Consider the following 14797-nt stretch of genomic DNA (forward strand, 5'->3'; position numbering starts at 1 on the left):
TTGCAATAAAACTTGCAAACTAATAACAAGGCCGCAACTTGAATCGAATCGGAATCGCGGTCGAATCTAACTCTGTATTAAAAGGCTTAAGTCGATAACATTGAGTGTAAACGTAAGCCTTTCGTGTAAGAAGCTTAAGTTCTGGGGTAAGTGATTCTAAGCCAAACTTTTAAAGTTAGCTCGTTATGAATGGTTCAACATTTTACGTGTGAAGTCGATAAGTTGGTAATCGGGTTTCATTTCGAATCGGTTTGGTGAAATTGTTGGTTGTTTAAGGGAGTAATATATATCCCACCAAAATATTTACATGTAAAATGTTGTCAAGTGGAAACCATAAGGCTTGCAATGTCAAAAATTCTTGTCTGATTTGATTTTCTGTCTTTTAATGATTTATATAAGAATTCAAGCCTTGAAGACCCTCTACATCTCTAAGGATAATTTAATATCTTTTTTATATTTTATCTCTGACACTTAGAGACTTATACATCTCTAAAGAATTTTAGTATTTGTTGGTTTTATTTTTTTATCATAGTTTTTTTTGTGTAATTTGACATTTAGAGACAGTATACATCTCTAATAAAGTATTTATTATTTCATCGATTCCATATTTGTAATTGTTTTTTGTAATTTTATTGTTTGTAAAAATGGACATGTAAAGTGCTCCTGTGGCCTATTTGCTGAATAAATGTTTGATGTTTGATGTTGAAAAAGTTATCAGTTCTAATGTTGCGAGCCTTATGGTTCCGTCTTGACAACATTTTACTTGAAAATGTATTAGTGGGAGTTCACTTCTTTTTGTAAGTGCTTTTTGATAATCTTCCATCCCCTAATTTAAAGGGGGTGATTTATTAAAATCCAGAAATAATTATTTTATAAATTTTCACACGGAGTTTATTTATAAATTTTCAGACCTCTAGTATCAAAATTTGGCGTCTCCTCTAGTTTAAGGATTTGAGCGTTAGAAGTTAAAAATTTTGGTTTTTTTTTTGTTGTTTGTGTACTAATACTAGCATACATACCAAATTTCAGCTTTCTAAGGCTTCAGTAATTACCCTAGAATTTTAATGATCATCAGTGAGTGGCTGAGTGACGAAATCGGGTTTTTAGAAACCAATAAAATTTGAAGTATAAAATCTATGCATTTCAAACTTTTATGTTTAATAATTCCACTATTGATATCACATCCTGAGAATTTTGTTTATCTTTTTAGAGGAATTGTTCTCTACTTGTATTGCTATTTTATGTATTTTTTTCTTCTATTGCGATGTGCACTGTCAATAATAACCTTCTTCAACCTAGCGTTTTTCCGGCCTAGCGCCTGGGTCCGCTTTCCTACTTAATCTTCTCAACTTTGCCCGGTCTTCGGCATCCACAGGTGTGAGATTGTTCTCTTCCATGTCCGCTGTCACGACGTCCAGTCAGCGCTTCTTAGGTAGACCTAGCGGTAGACCGCGGGCGCGTGATCTAGAGCCGTGGACAGTGAGGTTGACGCATCTATTTCCGAAGCAGTCTACTGGTCTGCGGCTTATATGGCCATACCATCGGAAGCTACTTTCCTGACTTCCATGATTTGACTTATTATTTGGCTTTTCGAACATTTTATAATAATATAGGAGGCAAATGAGCAATAACCTTAGATCATGGACAACTCAGCACCAGAGGGGTTGCAAGTGCTATTTGCCGGACTTTAAAGGTTTGAAGGCATAAAAATAAAATTGAATTGTAGCTATGAATTGTAGGAGAGTAAGCAAGTCATTCTCCAAAACACAAGCACACTCTAAGTACGACAGTAAGGATAAAAAAGTTCTTCGTAAGCCTTTTTACCAAAGTATTTAATGAGATTACGCGTGTCAGAATACTAAAGTGTTTAAACAATTTTAACATTAATTTGATCCTCAAGTTTAACTTGCCAATAAGAGCTTAGGTACAAACTTCTTTAATTTTCATTATGGTATGGAATCATTGTATAATTTGTGAAGGTTCCAAGTTTTTAATTAAATATTTTGTTAATTACTTTTGGGAAGGTGCTGTGAGAGGAATACAGAATTTGGTAATTAGTAGCGTGTACGATTGTCAACTTTATTCAGCATTTATTGAGAAATTTATCTTTATTATATTTGTTTATTCTTCTTTCACAAATTAATAAAACAACTGATTAAACTAATGTTTGGGACAAGGCTCGGAAACTGGTTTTTCCAAAACGTTATCACGTACTTGGCGCAAAACCTTTTAATTTCGGTTTCGTTCCTAAAACCATTCCATTTACGTTTCCATAACTTTCTTGTCAGATTAACCTATTTAGAACAATAAAAACCGGTTTCTTCCTATGTCGGTGTCTTTGTTCACGCGACTTATCACCAAGCCAGCAGTAGGGCTAAGATGGTCGGCTCTTTATCATTTGTCACCATACCTGTCACGTTCTAACATGTATGTAAGCGCGAAAGTGACGGGCATAGTAACAAGTGATAATAATGGAACCATGATACCGCCGCTGGTCGTCTCGTCGCTCGTCGAATAAACTGGTTTATTTAGGTTACAATATAGTTCTTAAAACGTTCGCGTTCTTATGAAAGTTCAGAGTAAAACCGAAATAAACCGGTATTTACCGCTATTTTGTAAACCAGTTTCAAGCTTTGCATATGAAAAAAATATTAACTTGATATTGCTTATATATTATATTGCAGGCCATCAACCTCAATTAATAATTATACACACAAATTAAAGGTTAGATTGCAGAATGTGGGGGACTTATCAATATGTGTCTTAGTTTTTAGTTTTAATTTCTTTAGTTTATACATAATTTTTGTCATATTTTGCAGCCTTTGTATAATACAGACATAAGTAGGATTATCCTGGAAGCTCCAAAAGGAACGGATCATTGGCTGACACCAGATCCCAGCGGGTGACATCATTGATGGCATGATGTCTCGAAAAACACCTCTCGCACTTCAAGTAGCCAAGACCATGGTGATTGGTGACCGTCTGCGTCAAACATGACCCCACAAATATGTGCTTCATTGTAAAGGTAGTTTCATTGAAAAAGGTATCGCTTCCAATAATTTCTTTTTTATATACTACGTCGGTGGCAAACAAGCACACTGCCCACCTGATGGCAAGCAGTTTCCGTAGCCTACCCCAAAACTCCGCACCCTCGTTGAGCTCTGGGTACCTTACTCACCTGCAGGAACACAACACTATGTACTCATGGCCATGGGTCTAGTGTTAATTGTCTGCGGTTTAGTGTAAGGTGGAGGTACTTCGCCAGTTGGGCTCTATTCTAGATCTGGAATGACATCCGCTGTGTTGTGCCCTACCATACAAAGCCAGATGACATTCACAATACCCATTCCTCTCTTTTGGACGTAGTTTAAGGACGTGCCCGGGTCCTTAAGGCAAAATACAGGTACGGTAAGTAACTAATTTGCAAAGTTACACAATTTATTCTGAGCCATTCATAACGTCTAAGAATAAATTGACACCTTTGTCACAAACTTTAAAGCCATCAAAATTAGCAATTTCGATCCGAAAAAGGAAAGTTTCTTCCCAACTCCCACACTTAGCACGTGAGGCCGATTGTGTTGAAACAATTTAATATGGATTTTATTTGTTGTATAGTATTTGTTGTTTGTATTTTTTCATCATAGTTTTTTTTTTGTGTTATTTGACATTTAGAGACTGTATACATCTCTTATAAAGTATGTGTATGTTCATCAGCACCGATTTGCTAGGTGCACGACCTACTACATACGACTGCCGCTTCCATTGATGTGCGACATTTTATAAGATAACGTGTGTCACCGCCACTTTTCCCTCCACCGACTTCGCACCTTGCTAGATGTTAAGTTTTTATCAAAGTTATCAAAAGAACAGGTTTCTTTTGAGGACCAAATGTCTAATATTGGGCCCATTTCATTAAAACTATACAAAAGTCAGGAAAATAAAAGCGGGTTTAAATCCAGCAAGCTGTGCCCGCAACTTTTTCATTACTTACACAATCAAATTGTTAGACATTGTCGGGATAAATACTTACCTTCTCTTTGTACCTAAGATGGACTACTTACCTACCTAACCTAACATTTATACCTATGAACTGCTGTAATAAGTAATGAAATAAACGTATTGGTATTAGTAGAAAAAGTCTTACAATCGTGCTTTGGGATGTTGCGCACGTGACCTCCTTTAGTTAGCGGTACTTGAGGTCATCAAATTGAAGCCATTTAGAAGTATGGAAAACAGAAAAATGGCGATTTTGGCTGTTAAATATTGCGATTCATTCATTCATTCATGCCTTTATAAAACATAGTTTTACATATCAATCACAATTTTTCTTATTTAAAACTATTTATAGCTAAGTTGCATAATAAGTAGAACTATCATAATCAGTCAATTATAATTATAATCAGTCTATTATAATTATCTTAACATAGATTGCCGTAAAATCTATTTTTTTTTATAAAATATAAGGAATCAAATGTTACCATTTTATATTTATTATGGGAGAAAAAAAAACTAAAATTTGGAATGCTTGATGTCTTGTATTTATATATAATTTCTATTTTTCTGTGTCCAGTTCATTGTGATACAATTCAACATGTGTTATCATCACAATTACCGTGGGCTGCTAATGCTAACGGTCTCATAGTCAATGTCTAAAACCGTATTAAATGTTTAAATCAGAATCAGCCTCCGTATTAACATAAAGAGCACGATAAATCAAATATTTCTCTTCACAAAGACAAACGCGTTCAGCCTTAACGAGTTAAACTCGGAAAGAAATTCCTAAATTCACAAGTCAATTGACTTTGCAAAAATCAGGAAATTTGCTCTCGCAGCTGAGGATGATTAAAAAGTTAAAATCATAATAAAAACTTAGATAATGGGAAATATTTTTTTAATAATGGTTTTTTCTAGGAAGATAAATATTACTATTGAAGATAAATATTTCATAAACCAAGAATGCTATTATATTACTTCAAATACATAATAACAAAAATGTAGTTAATCTAAATTAAATCTAATAAAATAATTACACAACTTTGAGAACAAATCAAATTATTAGTGGAGGACCTAGGGGTTCATGGCGTTAGCCCGGATAGCTAAAGAGGCCTTAATCACTGCAGGGCTTCCTCATTTCTCTTTAATATATGACATCTATTTCAGTTTATAAAAAAATAACGAAATATTATTCAATATTTCATGTTTAGAACTAAGTTAGCATAGGTGTACCACAGGGTTCAACTTTCGGACCTATATTTAATTGCTACTAAACTTAATGAAGTTATTTGCTGTTTAGTCGACAGTTTAGCGCTACAAATCGATAAAGGGTACGCTTTTCCTGAAATAGAATGCTGTTTCGTTACCCTCTAAATTTAAAGTAAATAAACGATTACGGGCCTAAATTACCTCTTAAATTCCCTACATAAAAAGCTACTTTCCACCTAGCCGCATTACCGTCAGGCACGTTTAAAAAAAAACTTGCCACAGACAACAGAATGCAAATGCATTTCGCATCTGGCTGCCAAGAAAACGCCAACAAAATGCCAAATTTAAGAAAAAGAGTCGCTGTTCAATAGCGAGAGAGTGGACTGTAATTCGAAAAAGGGGGGCGATAGGGAATGAAATTTAGGGGCCGGTTGAGCAAGAAAGTTGTGACATATTAAAATTAGAATATTAAATTAAAACTAAAATGTGAAATAGTGTAGGGCGAAGTTACCTTTCAGTCCGGGAGTTGTGGGGCTGAATCGTTGGTCGCCGTTGAAGACCGCTGGTGGTGATTCTGGCTGTCCTTGTCGCCAGCTAGAAGTAAGCTCAGAACCGTTACCTTGAGTCGTCCAACTTAGACCTCGGATTTTCCACTTCGCGGATGTGCCTGGTGTCCTTCGTCCACACAACACTGAGTCTAAATGCTAGAGACGTGATTGGCAGTAGTGCTTTCAATAAGTTGCGAAAATTAGCGAGAACGACGAAATACGATGTTAACTAGTGGTAGGTTGATGACACACTGACTCTGACGTGTCTATGACAGAGCAATATTCAAATTCCAACTGTGAGCTGGTGTTGCCACAGTAAATACGAGAAAATCTTATAGAATACAAGGCCAAAGCTGGACATTCCGCCCACCAAAATGCATTTGTATTTTGACTAAGCGAAAAGAACAATAAAAGTGAAACAAGTGCGATAATATTAAAGCTAAACGAAGAATGGACAACACAAATGTAGCGCATTAAAGCGACTACGCAGGTAGTGGACACAGCTTGACCACAGGCCGTTTGTACAACCCTGTGGCAGTGCGCACAGTAACCACACGACAGATCCCGTCAGATCCGGGGTGTGTGTCGATAATGCGACCCAGGGGCCACTTCATTGGGCTCGTCTGCTCGTTTACAACGAGCACAAGTGTGCCAACTTGGACGTTAGGGTGTCTGTCGTGCCACTTCATCCGCTGCTGGAGAGTATGCATATACTCCTTCGACCATTTGTTCCAGAAGTCCTGGTGCATCTTCTGAAGCAACTTCCAGCGTTGGAGAGGGCTAACCCGAACGTCTGAGAAGTCTTCCTCAGGTACGACCGATAGGGGTTCCGTGGTGAGGAAATGACCCGGTGTCAAGGCCGACAGGTCGTTGGGGTCGGTGCTGAGAGGAGTGAGTGGCCTGGAGTTGAGTAAAGCCTCGACTTGGGCTAAGATCGTCGAGAATTCCTCGTATGTCAACCTTTGGTTCCCGACGACACGCGACAAGTGTGTTTTAACAGCTTTAATTCCAGCTTCAGCGAGTCCTGAAAAATGTGGGCTACCCGGCGGGTTGAATTCGAAGTGAATTGTATGGTGTGCGGCAGCATCCTTCACTAGGCGTTGCAGGATGTTGTTCGCACCGACAAAATTTTTACCTTGGTCAGACACTAACCGGCTGCACCGACCACGGCGAGCGACGAAACGCCGAAGTGCGGCGAGAAAAGCATCCGAGGACAACTCGGTGACGAGCTCGGTATGAATGGCCTTTGTTGCGGTACAGACAAAGACGCAAATATAACCTTTGTACGTCTTGTTACCACGTCCGCGACCGAGAGCGATGTCGAAAGGCCCACCAAAGTCAACCGCTGCGCTCGAGAAAGCCTTCAGCTTGGATATTCGATACGATGGTAAGTCGCCCATGAGTGGCGCAGGAGCACCCGGTGGCCGCACCCGAAAGCACTTCATGCACTTCGATACAACTGCATAAATAGCCCGTTTCGGACACATAATCCAGAAATGTTGCGCTAGCAAGTTATGAAGTGTTTGGATGCCTGGATGCATGAATCGCTTATGATAATCATCGATAAGAAGGAAGGTCAGCCGATTGTCGCGAGGTAGAAGCAAAGGATGCTTCACGTCGAAGTCGAGAGAAGCTCGCGACAGGCGACCGCCCACCCTCAAGAGACCCGCGTCATCCATGAATGGGGACAGTTTTCTGAACGCTTTTGGGAGAGAGTTCGAATGATTGTTCAAAATGATTTCGATTTCCTGAGCGAAGCTGCGCTGCTGCACGAAACGTACAATAACCATGAGTGCCTGCTTTATTTCGATAGATGTTAAAGGACCGCGTAGCCACTTCCCGGCCGTTTTTCGGTTCTTCGCGTTATTCGCGAAGCGACAACAATAGGCTAAAACACGTTGAAGTGTTCTTAACGACGAAAACTTCTCCAGTAAGTTGTCGATTAGTGCATTGTCATTGGACACTACGAGGACTGTAATCTTTTGCTCATCATGGAGAACGTCCCTATCTGGCATCAGCACTGACTTAGGCCAGCTCTCAGTGGGGTGCCTGAGCCAATCAGGCCCGTTCCACCAGCAAGTTTGGTTGACTAAATCTTGGGGAAGCAAACCACGCGATCCGCAGTCGGCTGGATTGTCAGTGGTTCTGACATGATGCCAAGAATCGGGAGGAATAACGTCTTGGATATGACTCACACGGTTGGCCACGAACGTTTTCCACCTGGACGGACACGACTTAATCCAGGTCAACGTCACACTTGAGTCCGACCATGCAAAGATTCTGTCTACCGAGTGGAAAGGCTTCAAAGCCTCCACGACCGAAGCCATCAAGTCAGACAGCAGAACCGCTGCGAGCAATTCGAGACGCGGCACCGACAATTTACGCAATGGCGCGACCTTGGACTTAGCACACACGAGCTGTACGTCGACGTCACCCTCCTCAGTTTCGGTACGGCAATAGATTACGGCACAGAAGCCACGTTCTGACGCGTCGCAAAATCCGTGGAGATGTAGCACGTCGAATTTCCCGACTAAACGGCGTTGCACAGCTACAGCACTCAGCGACGAGAGTTGAGTTTTGAATTCCTGCCATTCCAGCCTGATGCTTTCCGGGACATCTCCATCCCAGGAAACGCCCGAAACCCAAAGCAATTGCATCAGATACTTGGCGAGAAATGTTACAGGCGAGAGGAAACCTAATGGATCGAAGATTCTAGCTATCTCCGACAGAATGGTGCGCTTGGTGCACCGACCGTTAGGAGCAGCGGCGACACGAAACCGGAAAGAATCTGATTGAGGTTGCCATAGCAATCCCAATATCTTTAGAGAAATGTCAGTCATTTCTTCGAAATGTTTAAAGTCTTCCGAGTACAGGTCAGAAGACGGAAGACTCTCCAAGAACTCACTACTATTGGAGGTCCACTTCCTGAGGTGGAAACCCCCCGACGACAATATTTTCGTAAGGTCCGCCTGAAGCGAACGCGCCTGCTCGACAGAATCCGCTCCGGTGACGACGTCGTCGACGTAGATGTCACGAGCGAGAACAGTTGAACCACTTGGGTATGCGGCTGCAGAATCACTGGCAAGTTGAGCCATTGTACGAAGAGCTTGGAATGGCGCAGCAGAAACCCCGTAGGTTACCGTTTTAAGACGGTAGTCGCGCACAGGACCGACAGCAGAAGGGCGCCACAAAATGCGCTGAAATTCAGCGTCTTCATCAGAGACCAGGATCTGCCTGTACATCTGTTTCACGTCACCTGTGAAGACGACGGCATGCCAGCGAAAACGTGTGAGCAGATCGAAGATGTTGGTCTGAAGCTTGGGCCCAGCGAGAAGAGTAGCGTTCAAAGACACCTCGTTGGCGTCCTTAGCGCTTGCGTCGAAAACCACGCGAAGAGGAGTGGTGACGGAATCGCGCAGAATTCCATGGTGAGGTATGTAATAGAAGTGGCCTTCACTTGTGGAAGGAGGTTCCACTTCTTCCAAGTGACCACGAGCCTCATAGTCATCCATAAATTCCACATACGCCCTTTTGAACTCGGGGTTGGAGTTCAACTTGCGTTCCAACGACGTGAGCCGCTTGAGAGCAATTTCACGCGAATTGAGGAAGGTAGGTTTGTTCGCGGGATCGACAAATGGTAGTGGAACTACGAACCTGCCTTCTTCATTGCGATAGTATTTTTCAAGAAAATAGTCCTCGCAGCGTTGGTCCTCCTCAGATACGAAAGGTTTAGTCGGAGAACTAACGTTTTCTAATTCCCAAAATTTTTTTATAGAATCATCAAGCGACAAAATCTGCGAAGGACTCGACACGAAAAAACAATGATTTTTATTGTTACGATACGATACGAGAGCGCTTGTTGTGAGCTGACTCCCGTCACACTCACCCATAACGACCCATCCATAGATGGTTTTCAACAGAGTAGGCTGTCCAGGCTCCCCGCGCCGTATACCGGGCAACAACGACGAAACGAAGACCTGTGCGTTAAGTAACAGGTCCACCGGCGCCGGACGGGCGAAACCAGGATCAGCCAGCGATAAATTCCTGATGTGCGACCACCCCGACGAATCGACAGGTTGAGGAGGTTGGTCGGCACATACCGGCGACAAAACGAAAGCTTCGAGTTTAGTACTCAGTGAAGAGGGTTCATTTCCCATTGGCTTGACCTCACATGATAGTGCGCCAAATGTTTGATATGGCGAATTGCCAATGCCAAACACAGTGTGTTGTCCAGAAGTTTCAAACCCTAGCATTTCTGCACAGGATTTTGACATGAAATTGCATGCACTAGCACCATCCAAGAGCGCCCGCACTGGGCGGAAGACACCAGAACTGTCCCGAATTAACACCTGGGCAGTAGCGAAGAAGATTGTATTATCTCCCGCCATAGCAGCTAAAACTGTGTTATTAGTACTACTACTCATGCCATTGCTAGACGGTGCAGTGGCAATCTCTGTGCCCGTGGGAGCTTCCACACTCTTTGTGAAATGCAATAAGTTGTGGTGCGAGCGATTACACACACTACAGCGAGAAGCTCGACAAGTTTTCACCCTATGTGCATTTGAGAAACATAGAATACACAAACCCTTCTCCTTAACAAAATTAAACCGGCCATCATTATTGAGATTTATAAACTTGTTACATTTATCGAGACTATGTTGACCCGAACAAAAAACACAACTTGGTGTTGATGTAGTCGAAACGACAAGGGCCGTTTTGTTTTTGGTTAACGGTTTAACATTCTGAACTTGAGGCCTAACACTAACACTGGAGTTTTCCAAAGCCCTGCTCCGCTTTTCAATAAAGTTTTTTAATTCCTCAAACTTTGGAACTTCAGTATTGGAAGCGAGTTGTAACTCAAATGCTTCTCGGGTAGCGACATCTAACTTTGCCCAAAGCAAATAATATAACATAAAATTCTTGTCGGGGAGGTTAAATTTTGACAAAATAGTTAAATTCTCATTAAAAGTTCTAAAAACCCTTTCCAAATCCATTTTTGTTTTGACTGGCTCACAATTTAGCAGTTTTTCATAGTACATGACAGCAATTTGCCTCTTCCTATCATAATAGTTGGACAGTGTTTCATATGCACTGCTGTAATTGTCACCTGACAAAGGAAAACTTTTTATTAAATCATGTGCGGAACCCTGAACGCTTGATAGAAGGTAGTGCAATTTCTCCACATTACTAATATTGCTCCGACTATGTATAAGGGAATCAAAAAGCTCCTTAAAAGACACCCAACTTTCCAGTTTCCCATCAAAAGGCGTAATCGATATTTTTGGAAGCTTAGCTAAATTATTCCCAAGCGTTAAAGATTTCACTTCAGGCTTATCACTTATTTCACTTCTAGCCATTTGTCTCAACCTACATTTTACGGATTTTAGCTTACTTTCAAATTCCTTGGTGACTTCATACTCCTCCACACGTTTTTCAGGTTTCAGTGGACGTAAAATCCGTAGTTGTGCTTTGTGAAAGTCCTTTTCTATATCCTTGATGTCTGATTCATCATACCCTTTCAAGTCGGAACCCTCAATATTTTCTAACCGAAAAATAGCGTAACCTCGCGCGACATGGAACATGTCTACTGTCGCGGGATCCGTGTCACTATCACCATGTACACTCATATTGTTTTAAGTGCAATTAAAAACACTAAAACGGCGAAAAACTCAAACTTAATTGCAAAATTAATTCAATAAAAACGAAGTACTACTGACTGATACTAGTGACATTGACAGTTGACGTTAACCCTTGACAACTATGAGAATGTTGCCAGCAATATTAACCACGAGTGAACGAATGATTTACTAAAAGCAGTACTACACGGCCACCAACTTTCTTGCTTACCCTCGACTTTTTTATAAGTGTACCCTAAATTTTGAATTAAACAAATGATATGACCAAACAAATTTGAATAAGCAACAAACAACGAGAAACGAAAAACCAAAGGTCACTTTTCAAATTATGCGGATCGAAGGCCAAAATGTTCAATAGCGAGAGAGTGGACTGTAATTCGAAAAAGGGGGGCGATAGGGAATGAAATTTAGGGGCCGGTTGAGCAAGAAAGTTGTGACATATTAAAATTAGAATATTAAATTAAAACTAAAATGTGAAATAGTGTAGGGCGAAGTTACCTTTCAGTCCGGGAGTTGTGGGGCTGAATCGTTGGTCGCCGTTGAAGACCGCTGGTGGTGATTCTGGCTGTCCTTGTCGCCAGCTAGAAGTAAGCTCAGAACCGTTACCTTGAGTCGTCCAACTTAGACCTCGGATTTTCCACTTCGCGGATGTGCCTGGTGTCCTTCGTCCACACAACACTGAGTCTAAATGCTAGAGACGTGATTGGCAGTAGTGCTTTCAATAAGTTGCGAAAATTAGCGAGAACGACGAAATACGATGTTAACTAGTGGTAGGTTGATGACACACTGACTCTGACGTGTCTATGACAGAGCAATATTCAAATTCCAACTGTGAGCTGGTGTTGCCACAGTAAATACGAGAAAATCTTATAGAATACAAGGCCAAAGCTGGACAGTCGCTTATTTAAATTTCGAATTCGGCACGTCAGTGGACGCTCGACTATCCTACTGTTAGCACGTCTTAATGAAGTTTTAACTGTATTTTACAATACCTCGTATCTCTCTAAGTAGTTTGCTGTAAAAACAATCTTATGACTAACTGTTGAAGGTTTAGAAAAGAAGTAAACGTTGAGGAAGTAATGAGTTTCTTCAAGTCACAGCGCGATTTAGCAGATGGCACCGGGGAGTAACGAATTTAAATTACTTTTTTCTTTTAAGATCTTATTTCAGTTCCTGAATTAAGATAAAGATTTTTTGTCCTTTGACTTACTTCATAGTTGTAATTAAAGATTTCGCCAAGATATCTTTTGTTTTGTATTTTAGGCCTTAATTATTCATTGCTTAGGCATTTAAAAAAATGGCCCTGACTTTTTGTATAAAACGTTTAAGGACTTTAAGGACGTCTTCTATCCTACGAATTTGCCTAATTTTGAGAGTCATTATGTTACTTGACGCTAAGTTGTATTAGAATTCATTACTTTATTTTTATTGATACGTAAACTGAGGTAACTTTGAGCCGCGGTGAAACATTGATCATCGATTTTTGAGAAATAGGGAATTGATTGTTGATTAGGTAACCCCAGCGTGAAAGAAATTTGTGATGATGACTAAAAATAATTGTTGATATCGAGTTATTTTTTTAAATACCATGATGTTGGCAGACAAGCATACGGTCCGCCTGATGGTAAACAGTCACCGTAGCCTATGCACGCCTGCAACTTCGCCGACCTTTTAAAAATCTGTACACTCCTTTTTTGAAGAACCTCATACTGTAGACCCGGGTATTTAATACGTTTTTGTAAATTGTACTGCAAGCAAGAGCAAAGCTACAGTTTTTCCCTATAGTACACAAAAGGACCTTTCCACACTTGCTTAGATTCAACGACAGGGACACGAATTTATATCGGTTATAGCAGGGGTTCCCAATCTTTTTCAACATGCGGCGCAGTTACAAGTTTAGTATTTTGCAACGGCACCCTTGTAAATTTAAAATCACGGTCGAAAAAGAGTGACACGGCGCTATATTATTTACCGATGCGAGCGCTCAAATAGGTACCCGCGAATATTTGTGGTTTCGGATAATGATAGAACTCACGGCGCCCCTCTTTACTTTCTACGGCGCACCAGGGCGCCGCGGCGCACACTTTGGGAACCCCTGGGTTATAGACCTTTGTGGGTCTTGTTTATCTGAATCTTGATGGCGGTAAAAATGAGGTCTTTCGAGAAATAGTTTCTGGGTGGACTGATTTAGATGCTGATTTTGGATGTGAGAAAGAAAATAGCAGGTGTTCGTGCAGCGTTCAGGCAAAAAAGGTTTTCGTGTTTGGAAATACATAAAAAAAAACAGAAGAAATACGTAAGTTCTCGAAAACGTAACAGAAAATGACTACGAGTAAGTATTGAATGCTCCTTTAAATTAAGCTAAATATCATTTTATTTTATTATCAGGCAGATAAGGCTCTTAGATACACATTACAAAGAAATATGAATTAAACAATAAAAAAAATTAAATCGAACAATTATTTCGGTAACACAGTTTCCTGGTGCATGTTGAACTTGTTTACTTGAATGTTGTTGTTGGTTTCTTTAATTTTTATTTGTATTGCAAATTTTGAAAAAATTGAAAACCTATAAACCTAGTTTTTTATTATGCTGATAACATACTGAGAATATGGAGAATGAAAATACTTAGAAGTGTAAAAACATTTTCGCTTTTTCAATGGAGGAGCACGTGGGTACAATTCCTCTTAAGAACTAGATTAAAACTAAATAATAAATGAATGTAAATTTACAAAGTGGAGAGTCAAGAGGCAATTCAATCGGGAATCGAAGTATGTTTCGTTATGAAACTATACCAGCTGACAAATGGTGTATATTATCCATCTCGTCATTTTTTATTTTTTTTTAAATCCTATGGACTTGTATTCCGCCACCCTGAATACCATATGGTACCATTTACACTGTACATGCCCACGACAGCGCGCGGCGCCGAAAGACGGCCCGCCACCTAGTTGACGACGGTCCAGAAGGACCTGAAAGAGATAGGAGTGAACACCGTAGCCCAGAACCGGGAACAGTGGAAAAGGCAGACAAGGAGAGCCGACCCCAGATAATGGAATAAGACTTAGGACAAGAAAAATTGTATTGTACGAACGCGACATGCGGTGGACCGGTGAGTGGGATAACTTCCCACTGGGAACCAAGTTTGGTGCGATAGCAACGCATGCTGAATAGAGGGCAGGGGTTGCCTGGAGTGCGGGTTGGTAATCAGTAATAGCCAAGAGAATCTGAAATAGGGGTGGATTGTCAAAGTAAACTTTATAGCCACAGTAAATTTACTGCCATCTTTCGACACATCATCAAAATTTTTAGAACGCCATTTGACGTTGATCCTTATTCTTTCACCGATATGTGTTAAATTTGTCAAACATTCTACTAGTGCATAGGCCTAAGGTATGGTGGCATCTTTTG

The 14797-nt window shown here is 40.5% G+C and overlaps 1 protein-coding gene across 1 annotated transcript; it reads right to left on the reverse strand.

Annotated features, from left to right (window-relative positions):
- Nucleotides 1-6232: 6232 nt before the first annotated feature.
- On the reverse strand, nt 6233-10138 carry LOC133530865 (uncharacterized). The gene has a single exon (XM_061868921.1). The coding sequence runs from the start codon at nt 10136-10138 to the stop codon at nt 6233-6235; it is 3906 nt and encodes a 1301-aa protein (XP_061724905.1).
- Nucleotides 10139-14797: the final 4659 nt, after the last annotated feature.

This window comes from Cydia pomonella, chromosome 24 (genome assembly GCF_033807575.1).
Source record: "Cydia pomonella isolate Wapato2018A chromosome 24, ilCydPomo1, whole genome shotgun sequence".
Taxonomy (NCBI): domain Eukaryota; kingdom Metazoa; phylum Arthropoda; class Insecta; order Lepidoptera; family Tortricidae; genus Cydia; species Cydia pomonella.

Bases quoted from the DNA above. Each gene is read 5' to 3' on its own strand.
- LOC133530865 (XM_061868921.1), bottom strand. From the start codon at position 10,138: ATGGCGGGAGATAATACAATCTTCTTCGCTACTGCCCAGGTGTTAATT.